The 22627-nt window shown below is 56.6% G+C and overlaps 2 protein-coding genes across 4 annotated transcripts; both read left to right on the top strand.

Moving 5' to 3' along the window:
- The first annotated feature begins 78 nt into the window (after window positions 1–78).
- Window positions 79–5011, top strand: LOC139684015 (zinc finger protein 628-like). Of its 3 annotated transcripts, XM_071579621.1 has the most exons (4): window positions 79–167; window positions 344–449; window positions 836–958; window positions 1043–5011. In XM_071579621.1, exons 3-4 carry the CDS (start codon window positions 844–846, stop codon window positions 4879–4881), a joined length of 3954 nt encoding a protein of 1317 aa, XP_071435722.1. In that variant the 5' UTR covers window positions 79–167; window positions 344–449; window positions 836–843; the 3' UTR covers window positions 4882–5011. The 3 variants fall into 3 exon arrangements, with proteins under 3 accessions (XP_071435722.1, XP_071435720.1, XP_071435721.1); XM_071579619.1 differs by having other exon boundaries at window positions 836–5011; XM_071579620.1 differs by lacking the exon at window positions 344–449 and having other exon boundaries at window positions 82–167; window positions 836–5011.
- Window positions 5012–7484: 2473 nt separating this feature from the next.
- Window positions 7485–12331, top strand: LOC139684121 (uncharacterized serine/threonine-protein kinase SBK3-like). The gene is made up of 6 exons (XM_071579717.1): window positions 7485–7551; window positions 8206–8412; window positions 8862–9064; window positions 9221–9755; window positions 11850–11952; window positions 12133–12331. Exons 1-6 carry the CDS (start codon window positions 7485–7487, stop codon window positions 12329–12331), a joined length of 1314 nt encoding a protein of 437 aa, XP_071435818.1.
- Window positions 12332–22627: the final 10296 nt, after the last annotated feature.

Here is a 22627-nt window from a genome sequence, read left to right as displayed (position 1 = left end):
TTTCCCGCTCGCGTCACTGGGAGGGGCGTGGCCTCCTACGGGAGCGCGGCCTGCTCGTTACGCGCCGGCTCCGGCCTTGCCTCGGTACCGAGCGGGGTAGCGGCCCTGCCTCGGTACCGATCCCGGCCCTGCCCCGGCCCCGAAGCGGCCCCGAAGCGGCCCGGAGGGTGAGCGGGGCCCGGCGGGGAGGAGGAGGAGGAGGACGCGGAGGAAGCGCCGGGGCCTACGCGGGGCGGGGCCTGTGCGGGCCTGAGAGGGGGGGCGGCCTGAGGGGCTGTGGGCTCATCTGTGCCCCCCTGTGTCAGGTCTGGGGGCTCACCTATCCCCTCTGTGTCTGGTCTAGGATCTCATCTGCCTCCCGTGCCTCCCTGTGCCGGGTCTGGGGCCTCACCTGCCCCTCCTGCCCCCCTGTGCCAGTCCCGGCGTCTGACCTGCCCCCCATGTTTCAGGTGTGTGGTCTCCCATGTGCCCCCTGTGCCAGACCCGGGATCTCACCTGTCCCCCGTGTTTCAGGTGTGGTCTCACCCGTGCCCATGTCCCCCACTGTGCCAGCCCCGGGGTCTTACCTACCACCTGTGTTTCAGGTGTGTGGTCTCCCCCTCATGTCCCGTCTGGGGTCTCACGTGTGCCCTCTGTGCCAGACCTGGGCTCTTATCTGCCCCCCTTGTGTCAGGTGTGGTCTCACCTGTGCCCCCCATGCCTTGTCTGGGGTCTCACCTGTGCTCCCTATAGCAGCCCCGGGCTCTCACCTGCCCCCATTGTTTTCAGGTGTGTGGTGTCTCCCGCCTCCCCGTGCCCTGTCTGGGGTCTCACCTGTGCCCTCATCCCCCGCCAGGTGTCACCATGGCAGGCACAGCGCCCTCCGCAGGTGCCCCCGAGCACCCCTTCACCTGCCGGGAGTGCGGCAAGTCGTTCCGCTGGTCATCGCGCCTGGCACACCACCTGCGCAGCCACACAGGTGAGCGCCCCTACAAGTGCCCCGAGTGCCCCAAGGCCTTCAAGGGCTCCTCTGCCCTCCTCTACCACCTGCGTGGACACACAGGTGAGCGTCCCTACACCTGCACTACCTGCGGGAAGGCTTTCAAGCGCTCCTCGCTGCTCCAGACTCACCTGAGGGTCCACACGGGCCTGAGGGTGTTCGAGTGTGCCACCTGTGGGCTCACCTTCAAGTGGGCGTCGCACTACCAGTACCACCTGCGGCAGCACACAGGTGAGCGGCCCTACCGCTGTGCCACCTGCCCCAAGGCCTTCAAGAACTCATCAAGCCTGCGGCGGCACCGCCACACCCACACAGGTGAGCGCCCGCACACCTGCAGCACCTGCGGCAAGGGCTTCGCCCAGGCTGCCAACCTGCGGCAGCACCTGCGGGTGCACACGGGCGAGCGTCCCTACACCTGTGCCACCTGCGGCAAGAGCTTCACCCACTCCTCCAACCTGCACCTGCACCGCCGCACCCATGGCCCCGTCCACCCTCAGGGCCACGCCCACCCCACCCCACCCACCACACCTGAACAAGAGGGGGCGGGGCCTCAGCTGGCCACACCCCAGTTCTGCCTCACCTGCGGGAAGAGCTCCGGGAGCGCCGCGGGGGGGCCGCCAATGCCGCCTCACCTTCCTGGCCTCGCCAGGTGTGCTGCCAAGCCCTGCACCCACCTGGCGCTGGATGAAGGCGCCGCAGCCGCGCCCGCCAAGGTGCCACCACCTGAGCGGCCCTACAGGTGCGGCGAGTGTGGCAAAGCCTTCAAGGGCTCCTCGGGGCTGCGCTACCACCTGCGTGGACACACAGGTGAGCGCCCCTACACCTGCACTACCTGCGGGAAGGCTTTCAAGCGCTCCTCGCTGCTCCAGACTCACCTGAGGGTCCACACGGGCCTGAGGGTGTTCGAGTGTGCCACCTGTGGGCTCACCTTCAAGTGGGCGTCGCACTACCAGTACCACCTGCGGCAGCACACAGGTGAGCGGCCCTACCGCTGTGCCACCTGCCCCAAGGCCTTCAAGAACTCATCAAGCCTGCGGCGGCACCACCACACCCACACAGGTGAGCGCCCGCACACCTGCAGCACCTGCGGCAAGGGCTTCGCCCAGGCTGCCAACCTGCGGCAGCACCTGCGGGTGCACACGGGCGAGCGTCCCTACACCTGTGCCACCTGCGGCAAGAGCTTCACCCACTCCTCCAACCTGCACCTGCACCGCCGCACCCACTCGCCCGCGCGGCCCTTCCGCTGCGCCACCTGCGCCAAGGCCTTCGCTGCGCCCGCCTACCTGCGGCGCCACCTGCGCACCCACGTGCCCACCGTGCCCACCCGGCGCCGCACACCTGGGCGGGGCCCACCCACCTACCTGCTGCTGCGGTGCCCACCCGGCAAAGTGATGCTGCTGCCCCACCTGGCGCAGGTGGGCGAGGGGCAGCGCACCTGGCGGAATGTGCTGCTGGTGCCTGGAATGGGGCAAGGCGTCGTCATGCTGGGGGCGGGTGAGGGGGCGACAGGTGTGCCAGTGGTCACGGGTGTGCCAGGTGCCACAGGTGTGCAGCTCCAGGCTACCGAGGTGCCCGGTGTGCAGATCCAGGCCACTGAGGTGACAGGTGTGCCAGATGTCACAGGGATGCAGCTCCGGGCCACTGAGGTGCCAGGTGTCACTGGTGTTACAGGTGTGACAGGTATTACAGGTGTGCCAGGTGTCACAGGGGTGCAGCTCCGGGCCACCGAGGTGTCAGGTGTCACAGGTGTGCCAGGTATCGCAGGGATGCAGCTCCAGGCCACCGAGGTGCCAGGTGTGCAGCTTCAGGTGTTGCCAGCGGTCCCAGAGGTCACCACTCTCCAGGTGCAGGGCAGGGAGGTGACAGGGGTGAGAGGTGGCACAGGTGTCCCAATTGTGCAGCTTCATGCCACTGATGTGCCAGGTGTCGCAGGTGTTACAGGTGTGCCAGCTGTTACAGGTGGCACAGGTGTGCAGCTCCAGGCCACCAAGGTGACAAGTGTGCCAGAGGTGGCAGGTATGCCAGGGGTGACAGGTGTGCCAGGTGTCACAGATGTGCAGCTCCAGGCCACCAAGGTGGCAGGTCTCACGAGTGTGGCAGGGGTGACAGGAGTGCAAGGTGTCACAAGTGCGGCAGGAGTGCCAGGTGTCCCAGGTGTGGCAGAGGTGACAGGAGTGTCAGGTGTGCAGCTCCGGGTGCTGTCAGGGGCCCCAGAGGTTCCTGGTGTCCAGGTGCAGGGTGGGGAGGTGACAGGGGTGACAGGTGTCACAGGTGTGCAGCTCCAGGTGCGACCAGCAGCTCCAAAGGTCACCAATGTTCAGGTGCAGGGCAGGGAGGTGACAGGGGTGCCAGGTATCAGAGGTGTGCCAGGTGTCACAGGTGTGCAGCTCCAGGCCACTGAGGTGCCAGGTGTGCCAGATATCACCAGTGTGCCACGTATCACAGGTGTGACAGGGGTGCAGCTCCAGGCGACCGAGGTGATGGGTGTGCCAGGTGTCACAGCTGTGCCAGGTGTCACAGGTATGGCAGGAGTGACAGCTTTGCCAGGTGTCACAGGTACGACAGGGGTGACAGGTGTCACAGGTGTGCAGCCCCAGGCCGCCGAGGTGCCAGGTGTGCAGCTCCAGGTTTTGCCAGCAGCCCCAAAAGTCACCAGCGCCCAGGTGCAGGGCAGAGAGGTGACAAATGTCCAGGTGCTACCACACCTGGATGTCACCAGTGTCCAGGTGCAGCCTGGGAGTGGGACAGGTGTGACAGGGCTGCAGCTCCAGGTGCTGCCACCGCCCTCAGGTGTCACCAGAGTCCAGCTCCAGGTGTTGCCACCACCTGAGGTGACCAAAGTGCAGCTTCAGGTGTTGCCACCACCATCTGAAGTGACCAATGTCCAGCTCCAGGTGCTGCCACCACCCTCAGGTGTCCCCAAAGTGCAGCTCCAGTTGTTGCCACCACCACCTGAGGTGACCAATGTCCAACTCCAGGTGCTGCCACCACCACCTGAGGTGACCAATGTCCAGCTCCAGGTGCTGCCACCACCCTCAGGTGTCACCAACGTCCAGCTTCGAGCAGGTGAGGTCACCAATGTCCACCTGGTGCCACCAATCTCCCAGGTGACCAATGTCCATCTCCAAGCGGTGCCACCACCCTCAGGTGTCCCCAGCATCCAGCCCCAGGTGCTGCCACCACCACCTGAGGTGACCAAAGTCCAGCCCCAGGTGCTGCTACCACCACCTGAGGTGCCCAGTGCTCACCTGGAGAACATGCAGGTGCCCCCTGCGCACCTGGAAGCCACAGAGGAGGTGACAAATGTCCACCTGGAGAACATGGGGGAGATGGCAGATTTTAATCTGGAGACCACCAAGGTGCCCAGTGCTCACCTGGAGACCACCAAGGTGCCCAGTGCCCATCTGGAGACTTTGGAGGTGACAGATGCCCACCTGGACACCATAGAGGTGCCCCATATACACCTGGAACCCTCCGAGGAGGTGCCCAGTGCCCACCTGGAGACCATGAGGGAGGTGACAAATGCCCACCTGGACACATCAGAGGTGCCTGGTGCCCACCTGGACCCTACAGAGGTGCCTCATATACACCTGGATTCCCCTGAGGAGGTGCCCAGTGCCCACCTGGAGACATCAGAGGTGCCCAACATCCACCTGGAGACCTTGGAGGTGCCCCTTGTGCACCTGGAACGCCCTGAGGAGTTGCCCAGTGCCCACCTGGAGACTTTAGAGGTGCCCAACATCCACCTGGGGAACAGGGAGGTAACAAGTGCCCACCTGGAACCCCGCAAGGAGGTTCCTGGGGCCCACATGGACACATCAGAGGTGCCCAGTGCTCAACTGCAGCCCCCCCAGGTGCCAGGGGAGACACCTGCCTACCTGTGCCTGCACGTGAGCAGGTGAGGTGGGACCTGGGGGGGCATCTGCCCCAGGGGAGGGATACCTGGGGGGCACCTGCCCCAAGTGAGCAGGTGAGGGGTACCTGGGTGGATCACTATGTCCCCGTGTCAATAAAGGTGACTCGCCCCTTCGGTGTGGCTCATCCTTGGAGGGGGCGGGGCCAAAGACAGGTGTTATGGGGGGTAGCTGCTCGGGGGAGGGGCTGTGGGGCTTCAGGGGCACCAGGAGGCCATGGGGTGGTATGGGGTTGGAACCCCAGGATGGCCCCAGTACCCTCCAGTACGGCCCAACTGACCACCAGTATGGTTCAGCTGACCACCAGTATGGCCCAACTGACCACCAGTATGGCCCCATATGCCCCCAAGCATGGCCCAGTTGAGTCCTAGTATGGTCCCAGTAACACCTCCCAAGATTTCCTCCTCCTTTCACATTCCCTCACAGTGCCCCCCAGTCCTTCCAAACCCCATCCCAGTGTCCCCAGTCCCTCTCAGTGCCCTTCAGTCCCACCAGGGGCACCCAGTCCCTCTCAGTGACCCCCAGTCCCTCCCAGTGTCCTCAGTCCCTCCCAGTGCCCTCCAATCCCTCCCAGTGCCTCCCAGTCTCCCCCAGTGCCTCCCAATCCCCCCCCCAGTCCCTCCCACTGCCCCCCAGTCCCCCCCTATGCCCCCCAGTCCCCGCCTGTGCCCCCAGTCCCTCCCAGTGCCCCCCAGTCCCTCTCAGTGCCCAAAGTCCCTCCCAGTCCCTCCCCTCCCCCAGCCCAGCTGCCGGCGCACCTGTTGGGGCCATGACCCGGGTTCATTAACCTCCCCGCGGGGGGTAATTAATCACCGCCAGGGGGTAATTAATACCCGCCGGGAGCCCATTAAGCCCCCCCCCACCCCCCCGCGGGTAATTAATCATCGTCGGGCGGCTCATTAATCACCACCGGCGCGGTAATGAATCACCGTCAGGGGGTAATTAATCCTCGGCAGCTCATTAAGTGGCCCCCGCGCGCAGGTGGCGCCGGGGGAGGGTCATGGCCCCTCAAATACTCCCCAGAACACCTGGCCGGGTCCTTCCAGTATAAACCAGTATATCCCAGTGCCTTCCCAGGCCTTTCCAGTGCCTCCCAGTCCCTTCCCACTGCACTGAACAACTTCCCAGTCCTTTCCCAGTACCTCCCAGTGTCTCCCACTCCCCTCCCAGTCCCTCCTAGTGCACTGAACGCCCTCCCAGTGCTTCCCAGTGTCCCCCACTCCCCTCCCAGTGCCTCCCAGTGTCTCCCCACTCCCCTCCAAGTGCATCCCAGTGCCTCCCAGTGTCCCCCACTCCCCTCCCAATCCCTCCTAGTGCACTGAAAGCCCTCCCAGTGTCCCCCACTCCCTTTCTAGTGCCTCCCAGTCCCTCTCAGTCCATCCCAGTGCCTCCCAGTGTCCCCCACTCCCCTCACAGTGTCCCCCACTCCCCTCAGTGTCTCCCAGTCCCTCCCAATGTCCCCCACTCCCCCTCCCAGTCCCTCCCATTCCATCCCAGTGCACTGAACTCCCACCCAGTACCCCCCAGTCCCTCCCAGTGCCCCCAGTACGCTGCCCCCCCGCGAGTGGGGGAGGGGCTGGCGGGGGGCCCGGGTTGGGGGAGGGGCAGGGACAGGTGCGAGAGGACCCGAAATAGCCACGGGGGGGCAGGGCCAGGTGGCACCAGTGCCACTCTCACCGCGCCAGGGGGCACTGGGAGGCACTGGGGGGCACTGGAAGGGGACTACAATATACTGGAAAATACTGGGAGGCACTTGGGGGCACTGGGGGACACTGGGATATACTGGGAGGCACCGGGAGGGGACTGGAATATACTGGGAGGCACTGGGAAGTGACTGGGATGTACTGGGAAGTCACTGGGATATACTGGAATATACCGGCAGGCACTGGGAAGTAACTGGGATATACTAGGGGGTGCTGGGAGGGGACTGGGATATACTGGGAGGGACTGAGAGACTGGGAGAGAACTGGGAGGGAGTTTCAATGCGCTGGGAAGGGACTGGAGGGCACTGGGAGGGGTTTGGAGACACTGGGTCAACACTGGGGACACTGGAATGGCACTGGGAGGACGCTGAGGGGACACTAGGGGGACACTGAGGGGACACTGGGATGGCACTGGGGACACTGAGGGGACACTGAGATGGCACTGGGGGCACTGTCCCCCACCTTGTCCGTCTGTCCCTCCTTGACACCTTGTCCCCATGTCCCTTCTCTCCTCCTGTCCCCTCGATGTGCCCCCATCACTCCATGTCTCCCTGTCCCCATGTCCCTCTGTCCCCATGTCACCCTGTCCCCATGTTCCCATGTCCCCTCCATATCCCCATATGTCCCCCTGTCCCCTCCATGTCCCCCTGTCCCCTCCATGTCCTCCTGTCCCCTCCATGTCCCCATATGTCCCCCTGTCCTCTCCATGTCCCCTCCATGTCCCCATGTCCCCTCCATGTCTCTCTGTCCCCCCCATCCCTCCTTGTCCCCTTGTCCCCTGTCCCCCGTATCCTCTCCATGTCCTCCATGTCCCCTCCATGTGTCCCTGTCCCCCCCGTCCTCCTGTCCCTCTGCCCCCCCCTCCAATCCTCCTGTCCCCCTGTCCCCATGCCCCCCCGTATCCCCCCCGTGCCCATCTTTGGCCGTGGGGACACACACGTGTCCCCGCGCACAGGTGACAGAGATTAGCGTGGCCCTGGTGGCACTGCGGGCACGGGAAACTCTGAGTCACAGCCGCGGGGCCGCCGAGGGGGCACCGGGGGGCACCAGCACTCTCCGACCCGCCGGGGCACAGGTGAGACACCTGGGCCACCCCAAGTGACACCCAGGCCACCACACGGAACACGGGGAGGGAGTGGCATCGGGGCAGGGAGGGGCGGGGACAAAGGTGAGGGGCGGACAGATGGCACCTGGGGGGACACCTGCGGGACACCGGCACCCCCTGACCCGCCGGTGAGACACCTGGGCCACCTCTGGGGACACGGGGAGGGGGTAGCACTGGGGCGGAGGGGGCGGGGAGAGGGGTGAGGGGCAGCTGGGGGCCAGCTGGGATGGACTGAGCTGGACTGGGCTGGGCTGGACTGAACTGCATTCAGATGGACTGGGTTATACTGAGCTGGACTCGGCTGGATTCAGATGGACTGGGATGGACTGGGTTATACTGGGATGGACTGGGCTGGGCTGGGCTGCATTCAGATGGACTGAGATGGACTGGGTTATACTGGGCTGGACTGGGGAATGAAGATGAGGAGAACAATGAAGACTGAACCGAACTGGGTTGTATTAAAGTGAACTGGTCCATACTGGTCCGTACTGGTCTGCCCTCCAGGAGTCATGGAGGGGGTGGAGGAAGAGGAGGATGAAGATGAGGAGGAGGAGGAGGCTGAAGAGGCGCAGGAGCGGCTCCTGCAGCACCTGATGGAGCGCACGGGGCGGGAGCTGCCCCAGCGCCAACTGGAGCTTGACTGGGACGTACTGGGAGAACTGGGCAGCGGCTCCTATGGGCGCGTGGTGCTGGCACAGCCCCGGCACGGGGGTGAGGGGCACTGGGGGGCTCTGGGGGCACCGGGAGGAGCTGGGGGGCACTGGAGGGCACTGGGAGGGCAGCGGGAGGAACTGGAGGGCACTGGGAGGAAATGGGGGGGCACTGTGGGGAACTAGGGTGCACTGGGGAGAACACTGGGAGGAACTGGGGAGTAACTGGGGGGCACTAGGGAGGCACTGAGGGGCACTGGGGGTGAAACGGGGGACGCTGGAGGACTCTGGGGTGGCACTGGGATTGGTGTGGGGATACCCTACCCCCAGGTGTGTCCAGGTGCCCCAGTTGCCCCAGGTGGGCCCAGGTGTGTGTGTGAGGGATACCCTGTCCCTGCTGTCCTCAGGTGTGCCCAGGTGCCCCCAAGTGCCTCTAGGTGTGCCCAGGTGTGTCTGTGAGGGAATACCCTCTCCCCAGGTGTGCCCAGGTGTGCCCCCCGCTGTCCCCAGGTGAGCAGGTGGTGCTGAAGCTGCTGTGGAAGGGGCGCACGGAAAGGTGGGAATTCCTGAGGGAGCTCTGTACCCACCTGTGCCTGCGGGGGCAGCACACCTGCGTGCAGGTGCTGCCCATTGCCTTCGAGAGTGCCACCCACTTCATCTTCGGGCAGGAGCTGGCACCTGCCGGGGACCTGTGTGGGTTGCTCACACCTGGGGTGAGTGCCAGGTGTGTGCAGCCACCTGTGAGGGCTGGGGGGAGTGCCCAGGTGTGTCTGGGCAGCTGTGCAGGCTGGGGGGAGTGCCAGGTGTGTCTGGGGGGCACCTGTGCCCTAGTGCCACGGGGTGCCCCCAGGTGTGCCCTCTGCCCCCAGGTAGGGCTGCCCGAGGCGCAGGTGAAGCGCTGTGCCGCCCAGGTGGGTGCTGCCCTGGATTACCTGCACGGGCATGCCCTGGTGCATCGTGATGTCAAGCTGGACAACGTGCTGGCCTTCGACCCTGAGTGCCACCTGGTCAAGCTTGGCGACTTTGGCCTCACCCGTGTGTCTGGCTGGCAGGTGCGCCCAGGTGTGCCCACCACGGGCCACACCCCCTATGCCGCACCTGAGCTGTGCCAGGTGGGCAGGGCGCAGGCACTGCCCCTGCGGCCCAGTGTGGACACCTGGGCTTTCGGCGTCCTCCTTTTCGCCCTCCTCACGGGCACTTTCCCCTGGGCCGCTGCCACCTGCCAGGACCACCAGTTTCAGGTGTTCCAGGTGTGGCAGCGGTGCACCTGGCAGGCAGGTGGGCACGAGAAGGTGCCACCCACCTGGCGGGTGCTGGGCGGGGCGGCACGGGAGGCGCTGCAGGAGCTGCTGAGGGTGGAGCCCGAGCTCAGGTGCCACGCTGGGCAGGTGGGCACGTACCTGGGTGGGTGTTGGAGGGGCACCTGCGGGGGAGGGGCAACTGGGGAGGGAGTGGGCACACCTGGGGAGAGGGTGGCCACATCTGAAGAGGGGTCAGAACCACCTGGGGAGGGGGTGGGCACACTTGGGGAGGGGGTGAGCACAGCTGGGGAAGGGGTGGGCACACCTGGATATGGGTCAGACACACCTGGGGATGAGTCAGAAACATCTGTGCATGGGTTGGGCACACCTGGGAATGGGTTGGACACACCTGGGGAAGGGTGGGACACACACAAGGGTGGGTCAGAAACATCTGGGGAGGGTTTGGACACACCTGAGTGTGGGTTGGAAACACCTGGGTATGCTTCAGACACACCTGGGGAGGGGTCAGGAACATCTAGGGATGGAGTGGGATCACCTGGGGATGGGTTGGACATACCTGGATATGCGTTACACTCACCTGGACATGAGACTGGAACACTTGAGGGTGGGTCAGAAAAATCTGGGGAGAGATTGGACGCACCTGGGGATGGGTTAGACACATCTGAAGGTGGGTCAAAAACATCTGGGGAGGGGTTGGACACAACTGGGGATGGGATGGACACACCTGGGGATGGGTTGGACACACCTGGGCATGGGTTGGAAACACCTGAGAATGAGTTGGAAACACCTGGATATGGGTCAGACACACCTGGATATGGGACAGAAACATCTGGGGATGAGATTGGAACACTTGAGGGTGGGTCAGAAACATCTGGGGCTGGAGTGGGATCACCTGGGGCTGGGTTGGGCACAGCTGGGTATGGCTCAGACACATCTGGATATGGGATAGAAACACCTGGTGATGGGATGGGAACACCTGGCATGAGATGGAAACACCTGGAAATGGGATAAAGGCATCGGGGAATGGAACAAAAACACGTGGGAATGGGTCAGAAACATCAGAGAAAGGCTCTGGAATACCTGGGGATGGGATAAAAATACCTGGGAATGGGTCTGGAACACCTGGAAATGGGTCTGGAAGTGCTGGTAAAGGGGCTGGAATACCTGCAGGTGGGTCTAGAAGAGCTGGAAAGGGGGCTGGAACACCTGGAAATGGGTCTGGAACATCTGGGCATGAGTTGGACATACCTGGGGATGGGTCTGGAACAGCTGGGGATGGGGATAGAACAGCTGGGAATAGGGATGGAACAGCTGGAAAAGGGTCTGGAAAACCTGGAAATTGGTCTGTAACAGCTGGAAAAGGGTCTAGAACATCTGGGGATGGAGCGGGAACACCTGGAGGTGGATGGAAACACCTGGGGATGGGATAAAACATCTGGGAATGGAGTGGGAACATTTGGGGATGGTCTGGAACATCTGGAAATGGGTCAGAACATCTGGGAACAGGTTGGCGGTGCCTGGAAAACAGCTGGGAACAGCTGGGCACCCCCAAAAAAGGGGAGTTTAATAAAATTCCCTGGGTTTTGTCTTCTTTTTTTCCCCACCTTTTTTTACCTGTCTGGGGCTCCTGGGTGGGAAAAGGTGGGAAAAATGTCTGGAAAAGGTCTGGAAAAGGATGGGGAAAATTCCTCCATTTCCTCTTTATACCAAAATTCTTCCTTTTCCAAAAATTCCTCCAAATTTCCTCCATCTCTTCCTTTCCCAAAGCTCTTTCAATTCCTCCTTTACCAAAATTCATCCTGTCCCCAGCATTCCAAAATCTTCTCCGTTCCCTCCTTTCCCAAAGCTGGAGAAGGTCCCTCCCACTACCCATGGGTGGGTTTGGGGTTGAAGAAGGTCAATGGTGGGATCTTGAGCCTCCTACCACCCATGTCTGGGTTTAGGGGGTCAATGGTGAGATCCCACCACCCATGGACTGATTTGGAGGGGTCAGTGGTGGGTTCTTGACCCTCCCACGATCCATGGCTGGATCTGGGGGGTCAATGGTGAGATCCTACCACCCATGGATGGGTTTGGGGGTCAACATTTAGATCCCACCACCCATGGATGGGTTAGGGGGTTGGAGAAGATCAGTGTTGAGTTCTTGGCCCTCCCACCACCCAGGCCTGGATTTGTGGTCAGACCAGACCACCTCCTTCTGAACCAACTGCTGCCCCCTGTCCCCTCCCACTTCCAGCCACTCCCCCTCAGGCCCCCCCACCCTTCACCCACCATGCCCACCTGACCACCCACCTGGGCACCCACACCTGCGACCATGAGTTGGTATGCCACATGACCCAGTGGGTCCATCATCCCCTTCCCTGGTCCCGGAGACCCAACATGGATGGTGAGACATTCCCACAGTGTGTTTGGAGCTGCATTCATGATCCTGAGATGTTGAGAGAAGACTGAAGAAGTTGCTCAAGAAGTCAGAAGCCAAACTCCAAGTCTCCTGAAGCATCAATGGGCCCTGTGAGCAGGCGGCTGCCCCTGGTGCATGCGAGCAGGCAGGGAGACAGGGTGGCCGCAATCATGTGGGTGCAGTTGCGTCTGAGCCCAGGCAGCGAGAGCCCGCGTCGAGTCCGTGGGCCGACGACACCAGGAATACCCATCCAGCCCATGACCCCAGGGCTCTACGGCGGCCTGAGAGACAATGGCTCCAGCCACCATCCACACTAGGTAGGATAGGCAGGCCAGCAGCACCCCCTCAAGCAGCTGCCGTGCCGTGCCCATCTCTTTGGCCATGGGCGAGGCTCTGGCTAACAACCTCCTTTCTCGCTACCTGAAACTTGTTTCACCAGAGGATACCATCAGTGGCTGGTGAGGCCAGGTAACAGGAGGAAGTGACTGAACACCACCCCTCCAAGCTGGAGCGGTGGTTGACTCGGTTCCCCTTGCGGGCATCCGGTGGCACCAGCCAGGAGCTGCCACCATCTGCCGCAAGCCCAGCGAGTGTTGTAACAGCCCATCTTCCCCACCAGTCTGAAGACACATACAGGGTATATGTCTCTTTTTCGAGTTAAGTGAAGGTGGCCCTTTCGCCTGTCTCCTCCTCCTCCTCGTGACCGCATCATGATGCATAATCATCACGAGAAACCCACTGAGAGAAGTGGATGCGACTAGTACCAGAGTCTGGGAATTGCCATGCGTCTCCTCCTACTCTGCGCCGTTTGGGCTGCAACCAGAGCAGAGTATCCATGGAGACAGACAGAGAGGACAACTCAGGCTTGCCTCTGACTAAGGCATCGAGCCCATATCCGGCTGGTATGGGAGTGTCGAGAGTCAGGCAGGGCTACTCCCAGAGCAACTGCCAACTTTTACCCAGCTGACCACCCTGTGGGTAGGGGCCCAGAGGGAGGTACAACCGCTGCACCTCGACATCTGCTGGAGAGGGTACTGCCTGGTGCCTACATGAGGGAGAGCCGTTCCATACATGATGCTGTCCCTGACCCCTCACTGGGCAGGTCAGGGGCACGGGGCATACAGCAGTCAGTACCCATTATAGACATCCAAGCGAACCCCAAGCTTTGGAGCAGAGCTCAACCTGTGCATAGCTACTGGATGACTCAAGGTCCAACATTTCCACCCCTGCGGGCAAACCTCTACAGGTCCCACTGCTTGGATGACAGGTGGGCGCTGCCAGTACAACATGGACACTGCAGTAGTGCATCTCGGAAGTGCCCATCCAGAAGTGAGAGATGACATGAACTCTGCAACGATACGTGACGTGTCTCCACTGCCTCTTCACCACAACCAGTAAGAGGCCTTGGGGGGGATAGCCTCAGTGATCTAACTCAACAAACCCCTCCCCAGCAACCAGGCGTATATCCACCTGCACTGGCTGTCCTTGGTGACCTCAGACCACCAATTGACCTGGAATCATCGTGCGATCGGCCGAAACTTCACGCGATAGGGCAAGAGCCCATCCGGGATGAGGGACTGGAACACCGACAGGGCCCCCTCAAGCAACTGCTGGCAGTGCCCAAGTCTCTGACCCCTGGGCAGGGTGCCGGGAGCAACACAGTTGTTGACTGTCTAAAAGGGGTTTCACCCTGGGTTACGATCACTGGGTGGCGAGGCCAGCAAAAGGGAGAAGGCGACTGAATGCCGCCCCTCCAAGCTGGGGCAGTGGTCAACTTGGTTACCCTTGCTGGCATCCGGCGGGACCAGCGAGGAGGTGCGACCATCTGCAGCTGAGCCCAGTCAGTAACATCAGAGCACCTCAAGCTCATGGAGAAGGGCACCATCTGTGCAAGGTTACTGGATGACTCAAGGTCCGACATTTCCACCCCCTGCGGGCAAGCCTCTGCAGGTCCCACTGCTTGGATTACAGGTGGCCGCTGCCAGTACAACATGGACACCACAGTAGTGTAGCAGGGAAGTGCCCATCCATAAGGCTTAAGAGAGTCATAGTTACTCCCGCCTTTGCAATATCCACAAATACCCCTCCCAGTTCTCTGTGTTCCGTTTTTGCGTGCTTCATTAAAAGTTGTAACAGTTTTAAGTTCTCCGACCAACCTGCAGCTCTTATAAATCCTCACTGCCTTGGGCTGAGGGGGCATGCCTTGGCCAGCCTTGCCGTCATCACTCTTGAAAACAATCTTAGGAGGATTGAGCCGATCGTGATGGGTCGCCAGTTGTTGATGTCCTTCAGGCGTTCAGGTCTGAGTGACTTAGGTATCACAACAGTCCGGCAGCCCCTCACCATGTCAGGTATCATTTCAGATGTTAACCACAGGTTGAAATTTCCGCCATCAGGGAACAATCAAGGTCCATTTTTGCCAGGTCCCTTAATGTGATCCCGTCTGGTCCTGGAGCCGAGTTCTTGGACATCTCAAGTTCTCACAGTCTGCACAGTGGGAATATCTTGTCCAGTGACTTCTCTTACAGCAAGTTCTTTCTGTGGCTTTGACAGCATTTTGAGGCACACAACTGCATTTTTTAAGTCTTTCCACCACCCTGTGGCTCCAACACTGTCTTCCAGGGACTTTTCCTCAGTTGATGGATTGTCCGTCAGGGTGATGTGTACACAGAAAAGACAGAGGAGAAAAGACAGAGAAGAAAAGACAGAAACAGCAGAAGCAAAAACATGAGTAATCATACAGCATACAGCAGCTATTCCAATCATTAAAAATGCAAATCCAATTGCAACCATCAATGCAATTCTCATTAGCCACTGCCCCGTCTCCTGAGTCTCAAGGATTAGAACATGGACATTGTCCAGGAACTGGGGCAAATTCCTTGAAGGCAGTTTTGAGGTTGAAGTGATTGGAAAAGCTCTGACCAGCCATTTCTTTTATTTTGGCTTAGCTTTTTCAATTGCTGCTGTTACATTGGGAATGGTAATACAACATTCAGTTTCAGTAAGATTTAACATTCCACACACCCCTTGTTCCTTTAAGGATAACGTATCTAATTTCAATCGATTTTGTAAAGCCATTTTTGACACTTGTTGGACTTGCAAGTTCCGCTCTCTGAACACACACCTGGTCCAATTACTGAGGGCATGTACCTGCCCCATGGTATTTTCCAAGGCCCACTGGTGTGTTACAACCATAGAGGGTTTAAAAAATATCCTAAGATGAAAAGCTATCTTCTGGCCAACCGTATAATAACCTGGGGCATATACATCAGTGATCCATTCTCAGCTTTGCTCAGGAGAACTTAGTTCCTGCAGTCTCCTTCCTGCCAAAGGATAATGAGAGACACAATCTGGGCAAATGGGTGGGAGCACAGTCCCCCACCTTAGAGCAGCATGCTGAGTTAGGAACATCCCCAAGCTAATCCAAGTGGTGCAGAAGAGCTGCTTGTCTTACAAGTCCAGGTGTCTGTCAAGTACATTTGGGGCTTAGAATGAGTCACAGAATTTCACAGTGGGTATTGGTTTTTAAAAGCCATACAGGTGGATTCCCAACAAATACACGTCATATATTAAAACACATATTTTTCAGCCAAGACTCAAAGGGAATCTCCAGATTGCATAGTAAATTGATGACCTTTGCACACTGGAACAAGTGTGAGCAGGTTTGTAAGGAGGTGTTCATGTAGTTCAAAGGCTTGAAAAATACGGTTCTCTCTCAATCACATCCACACACAGTTGGAAGAATTTTCAAGTAATGTTCTTGCCCCACTGGGTAATTCTACACACAATGAAAAAAATAATTTTTGACATACAAAGTTCTCACAGAAAATACTAAAAAGTTTTTATATTGGCACATCTTTACATCAGGTCTATATTCCATTATCCAGGAGATAGAGAATCACTCTGTTGTGATTTAATATTGTCACAAATCAAAAAGCGGTGGCTTTACTGTTGGTGAGGTCATAAATGAAATTAATTCCCTTTCAAATTTAAACCATTTATCCCAAGCTGCGCTTCTTTTTCCTTAGATTTTAGTGGGAAAATTACCCTCATCACATTCCTTTACAATTGCTGCTGCAATAAATTGCAGCCACAGTATAGAAGCAAGTGTGGTGCAGAATGTACTATAGTTACCACATTGGTAGGAATAAATAAAAGAAGATACCCAAAGTAAAAATCCTGATTGGCACACATGGGAGGAAACCCAGTAGTGCCTCAGACACGTTCAAGTGAGAACACAAGTATTTCCAAAAATGGTTACAGGTCTTCAGAGCTGGTAAAAGGCCATCCTGTATTTTACCCATGTCCCATTTGCAGTCCATGGCCATCCCTCCTTCTGGTTTCAGAAGGGGCAATCAACCATTTGCCATGCAATATTTTCTTTTGTTAAGATTTTTTAGTTCAGTCATTATTATCTCTGAAAACTTTAGCCAAATCATAATAAATTGTTGGAGACTGAAACGGTCAATGATTTATGCATTCTAGCAGACTTTTGCAGGCTTTTGACTTTTGCTTTATATCTCCGATGGGCAGTTGGGGTCCTGCCCTCCCTCCAGTGCCGAAGGTGTCAAGCCCTGAAGAGGCAGGAAGAGCCGAGCTTACCCTGCTCTCCACCTGAACTCTGCAAAGCGCGGGAAAAATATTGGGGGTTCATGGCCCAGCTGGTGACACTACTCCATGAAAACAACTCCCTGCCTCGGGGGAGGTGGAAAAGCACGCTGAGGGTATATATACTGAGTGGTGACTTTGGGAGTTTGGGTTCTGTTTTTTGCCCCCACCGCCTGTGGATCAAGACCCTTGCCTTCAGGATTACTAAGATGCAGCGCTGGATCCAGTGGGCAGTGATTATGTAAGTTTTTTTTCATTTTCATCTTTTCTTTTTCCTTGCTCTCCCTTACCTCCCTTACCTGTCTTTCATTTTCTCCCCCCCCACACACCTTTCTTTCTCTACCCTATGCATTTTCTTACCCCCAAAAAGGTTATTTCTATGTCACATTGTTATATGACCCATGTTGGGGAAGGTTGGCGTTGCAAGAGGCTCTGGCATACTGTCGCCTGCCAGCCCTGACGCGATCCTGGGTTCGGGCTTCTAGTCGCACGTGCGTATTCTCATAGAGATAGAACCATGTGCCAAATAAATAAATAAATAACAACAGGAACGCTCAACTTTATTGGGGAATTAACAGGTTGATATAACTTTCTGAACTGAACACGCCAACAACAACTTCTAATAGGGCAGAAGGCTCTGTCCACGAGGCAGCAGTGTGTGCTGATTGGAGGAAGGGTGGTGTCCACGAGGTTGGCAGCACGCCCCTGGCTGTTCTCCAGCTCCGAGGTTGTTTACCTGCCTTTTGCCTGCCTCAAGGTTGCAGTGACCTTGCCTGCCTGTCAGCTCCTGGGCAGTGTGTTGTGCATAGTAGGCTCAAGTCAAGCCTCTCCCTACAAATCGCCTTTTCTTTTTGTGCTCAACACACGTATGGGTTACTGAGTGCACTAACACTTGTCTTAGTAGACAAAAACTCTGTAACAAGGTGAAGTGTAAACGAATTACCTGTACATCTGAGCTGTCAGTTACAACTGTTACAACATTATGCACATAAACATGAACTTTTCCCCATGTGGGTTATAAAGGTCCATTGTGCCATTGTCATTGCACGGACGATTGTCTTGTGCCAAGGAGACCAGGCCAAGTAGAGGCTCTCTGGCAGTACTCACAGTAAATGCAGCTTAGCAAAGGGTCAGCTTTAGTTGAGCTAATTTCCCTTTGTAAATCCCCAAGTTTAACTCTCAGACCCCACTTTGCAGCACTGTAGGGCTTACTGAGAGGAGTTTGGAATGTCAGTTATTTTAGTGCTTTTCACAGTGAAGTTAAAGTCTGCTCTTTGTCGCTGGAGACAATAGTAAGATTGTCTGGCAAAGAGGAGGCTGAAGTAGGATGTATCCATTTGCAGGGGACCCATAATGGCCCTGCATCCATGGAAACAGAGCTATATCCCCTACCCATAAATAAGAGTTGTCTGGGGCCTACACATTGTCCTGTCGCTGGATCTTTATAGTGCACTGACAGTTGGGGCATTGAATTGATCTTTTGAGATGACTAATGCAATTGTACTGGGGTCTGCTCCGCATCATTACTGAGGCTAAGAAAATTAAGGGTAAACAAGACTTTACTCAGCCTCGTCTGTGGATCTAACATTTCTTTATCTTTTTGTTTCTGAAGATATGCCTTTAGGATCCGATTCGCTCTTTCCACAATAGCTTGTCCGGTACACAGGTGAGGAATCCTGGTAACATGTTTGATTCCCCATGTGGCCAACAATTGTTTAACTTTTCCTCCGATGTACGAAGGAGCATTATCAGTTTTTATCAACTGAGGGACTGCCATGACTGCAAAACTATTAGTAAGATGTTGAATGACATGACTCCCTTTCTCTCCTGCTTGGGCTGTGGCCCAAAGCATATTTGAGAAAATATTCACGGTCACGTGCACGTACTTAAGGCGACCAAACTCAGGGATGGAGGTCACGTCCATCTGCCAGATTTCTCTGGCCTGTATGCCTCTCGGGTTAACTCCCATCCTAAGGTGGGACCAAATTGGATACACTGAGAACAGGCCTTAACAATTTCTTTGGCGTCCTCCCACAAAATTTTGAAGGAACGCCTCGGGGCTCTAGCATTCTGATGAAATTGTGCATGACTGTCTCGGGCTTTCCCAAACTTGCTCGCTGGTCCTTGTATGCTCAGGCTGACTAGTGAGTCTGCCTTGGCATTCCCTTCTCCAAGGAGACTTCACGGCTTCGGATACGTAGTACGCAACATGGTTGCGTTCAGCTTTTTAATACCTGCTGAAGGGCAAGAAAAAGCTCTAGAAGTCGTTGGTTCCCTATAGACCCAAGTAAAGCATCTTCTATCCTGCTCACCACCCCTACTGCATACTGCGAGTAGGAAATTACATTAAGTGGAGAAGAAGACCATTTGGTTAGTGCCCAAATGATTGCTACTAGCTCGAGTGTCTGCAAACTGTCATGTTCAGTCCCTGGGATTAGGTGTTTTTTCCGCTGTCCTTTCTCCAGTCAAACGCAAACTGCCGTCTTGGATTTCTTTCCAACATCCATAAACACTGTAAGTCCTTGTAGTGGTTGCTCAAACATGATCGGTTTCTCGACCCACAAGAACTGGCTGATTGTCTGCAGGTGTCTGTTTCTTGGGGCTCCATGACGGATGTCTCCTGAAAATCCGATCAAGGCGAGCTGCATTGGCTCGGAATGCTGCAACTGCCATGCAAAGTCGGCTGCCTTAATGGGGATACTGATCCATTCTGGTTCCTGGCCGTCAACCTCCACACAACGCTGTCGTCCCTTTCTTATTAGAAAGGCATTGATATCTGTCCTTTGCCAAATGCTTTTTGGGGCTGTATGAGGTGGAAACATCCATTCTAAGATGGTGATTTCCTCCGCCTCATGACGTCTTTGACTTCGATGGGCATTCTCGTTTCGCCAATTGAAGTCCTGCATCAGTAGGGCAAATGGAAATGAAGGATGATTGCAGACCCAAACTCCCAATAGGGTGAGAAGCACTGTGCCTGTCAGCATGGTTCATTGCTAGTTTCTCTGCCATTGACTGGAGAGCTTTGGCATGCTCGTCAGTCCAAGCGACTGGTTCATCCGGCTATGTACCGCGAAGAAGTGATAAGAACGGATGGATATCAGCGTTAGTCAGTCCTACCATGGATCAGATCCACTGAAGCTCACCTACTAGTCTCTGGGTGTCATTTAACGTATGCACGGAGCTAAGGATTTTCATCTTTTGAGGCTTAACAATAGAGTCTGTGATTTGCCATCCTAAATAAGTCCAGGGCGCTTGCATCTGGATTTTCTCGGGTGCCACAACTAACCCTTTCTGTTGCAACTGTGTGGTGAGGGTTTCTGCAATGCCCGCAGGAAAAGGGTTTTCCTGACACAGCAGGATATCATCCATAAAACAGTAAATTATGGTGTCAGGCATGCTTCTCTGAATTGGAGAGAGAGCCCATGACACATGCAGTTGGCACATTGTAGGAAAATTTTTCATACCTTATGACAACACCACCCATTCGTAGCACTCCGCTGGTTCACTTTTGTTAACAGACAGAATAGTAAAGGTGAATCTCATTGTATCCTCAGGGTGTAGAGGAATCGTGAAAAAGCAATCTTTTAAATTGATGATTAAGAGATGCCATCCCCTAGGAGGCATTGTGGGAAGAGGCAATCCGGGCTGTAGGGTACCCATTGGTGACATCTGGTCATTCACCTTGCGAAGGTCATGTAGTAGTCGCCATTTCCCTGACTTCTTAGGGATTACAAAGATTGGAGTATTCCAAGGGCTAACTGATGGCTGTATATGTCCTGCCTTTAACTGTTCTTCCACCAATTGCTTGACGATTTCCAGCCGCCTTTTTGGGAGTGGCCACTGCTCAATCCAGACTGAAGCATCAGTTCTCCATTTCAGTTTGAGAGTAGGCAGCTTTTCAGCAGTGACCTGGACTATAAATTTTGAGCTGGCTTGGGGACAGAGAGAACTGCTCCCAGTTGACTCATGACTTCCCTGCCAATGAGGCCTCCTAACTGGCCTGGCAGTGGCATGACATAAGGCCTGAGAGTTGCTGTCTGTCCTTCTGGAAACTTAAGTTGCACAGGTTGGGCTGACTGCTGAGGATTGGAGCCACCTCCAACTCCTTGGACTGCATCAAGAGCATGGATGAGCTTCCAGGGCTTGGGCCACAAATCACGGCTGATGATGGTTACATCAGCTTCCGTGTCCAGCATCATGGAGAGGACTCTAGTGTTGCTTCCTGGTGCCAACAACACTGTAATGACCAGTCGGTTTTTCATTTGTTGGATGAGAGAAACGATGGGGCTGCCTGGCAATCCAGGGGTTTGGGTGTCCTTTGATGTCGACGACGTTTCCCCAGTATCCTTGGTTGGAAAAAAGATGAACTGAGCAATGCGTGTGCCTTTCTTAATGAATATAGGAGGAGTAACAGTATAGCAGGTTAGCATGATGTCTCCGGTATGGTCAGTGTTGACGACTCCAGGGAGCACCACTAACCCTGCCGTACCCACAGATGACTGTCCAATCAGGAGAGCTGCAACTGGATTGTTTCCGAGAAGGATGGGCCCTTTAATGCCTGTGGGCACCTCTTCGACTCGCTGGTTGAACAGGGTAAAATCTGCGACTGCTACTACATCGAAGGCCAAGCTTCCACACGTGGTCGGGGCTGGAAGCTGGAGGAGGGCGCGTTGGGTCGGCCATTTGTGTCTTGGCGCGGTAACTCTTCGCGCTCTCTCTCCCGTTTTTTGTAAGTCCACAGGCAGCGTTGTCATGGTTGTCCCTTTGGCAACGATGGCACCATACAGCCACTGAGCAGGTCCTGCACATATGTCCCTTTACCCCACATCTGTAGCACACTGGGGCAGCACTCTGTTTCTTCGAGCAACTAGGCTGACCGAGTTTCTGCGCCACAGCAGCAAGGAGCTGTTGCATGGGTCTCATGGCCGCAGCAAAGGCTTCTGTCATGGCTTGCATCTGGCTGTGTTGGCTAGCCTGATTCGCCACCTCGAGCATCTCAGACACATCTGCTGTCTTTGGAAGCGAAGCCAATAAGGATCTTGTCTTTATATTCACATTTTCGAAGGCAAGCAGCCTAAACATGGACATTTTTTCGTCATTGCCAAGCCCTGAGTTACCAGCAATAGCTTGGTGCAGACTGTCTATGAAATGTTGGTAGGGTTCAGTCACTCCCTGCTTTACAGCAGTGATTGAAGGCACTGGCGTGGGCTCAGGCACTGCATAATAGGCCTGTCGGGCCAACCATGTTGTGATGTGATGGACCTCGATGGGGTATTGCAGCTGTATCTGCACATCTGCAAATGCACCATCTCCTACCAATATCTCAGGTGTCAGACCAGCGAGAGGATCACCAGCCGGCCAGGGTCTGGTTGCCTCCAGCTGGGCAAGTCTCCTCCACTCCTTTTTCCATATAATCTGTTGGAAGGGAGTCAACAAGTACTTTGCAATATTTTGGCAGTCATAAGGGCTATTGGTTTCCACTATGTAAAGCCAATCCAGGACTGCCCTACCTGTTTCAGTTTTTAGCCCTCCTTCCCTTAGTCTTTTTTGCCTGTTGCAACATTTTCCATTCATGTTGCTCGTATTGTTGGGCCCCATGAATGTCCCGCACTATAGGGCACACTAAGGCACTGGTTTCTGTCCATTCACCCTCCAAAACTGCGATTCTCGCAACTCGGGTCCATCGCTCCGGTCTTGGCTTTCCCGCGGCTGAAGAGGACGGTGCTCCGCCCTTGCAAGGCTGCAAAGGTTCAGGGGCTTCGTCGCTCTCTTCCGCTGGTGCTGAGGACTCTCGGGGTCGGCGAGAAGTAAACATCCACAGGCTGTTCACCTCAACTACTTGCTCAAGAAGGGGCTTTATTTTCCTTCCCGGAGCGGCGGCTCCACCATTTGCGAGAGCGGCACCAGCCGGCATCGCGGCGGGAGGCGTGGGAACTGCCCGGGGCGTGGAAACCGCTGGGGGAGGCGTGGGAACTGGAGGCGTGGGAACCGCAGCTGAGTGACAC

Source organism: Pithys albifrons, chromosome 31, assembly GCF_047495875.1.
Source record: "Pithys albifrons albifrons isolate INPA30051 chromosome 31, PitAlb_v1, whole genome shotgun sequence".
NCBI classification, from domain to species: Eukaryota; Metazoa; Chordata; class Aves; order Passeriformes; family Thamnophilidae; genus Pithys; species Pithys albifrons.
The sequence above is the reverse complement of the archived record's forward strand: the minus strand, read 5'-3'. Positions and strand labels throughout refer to the sequence as shown.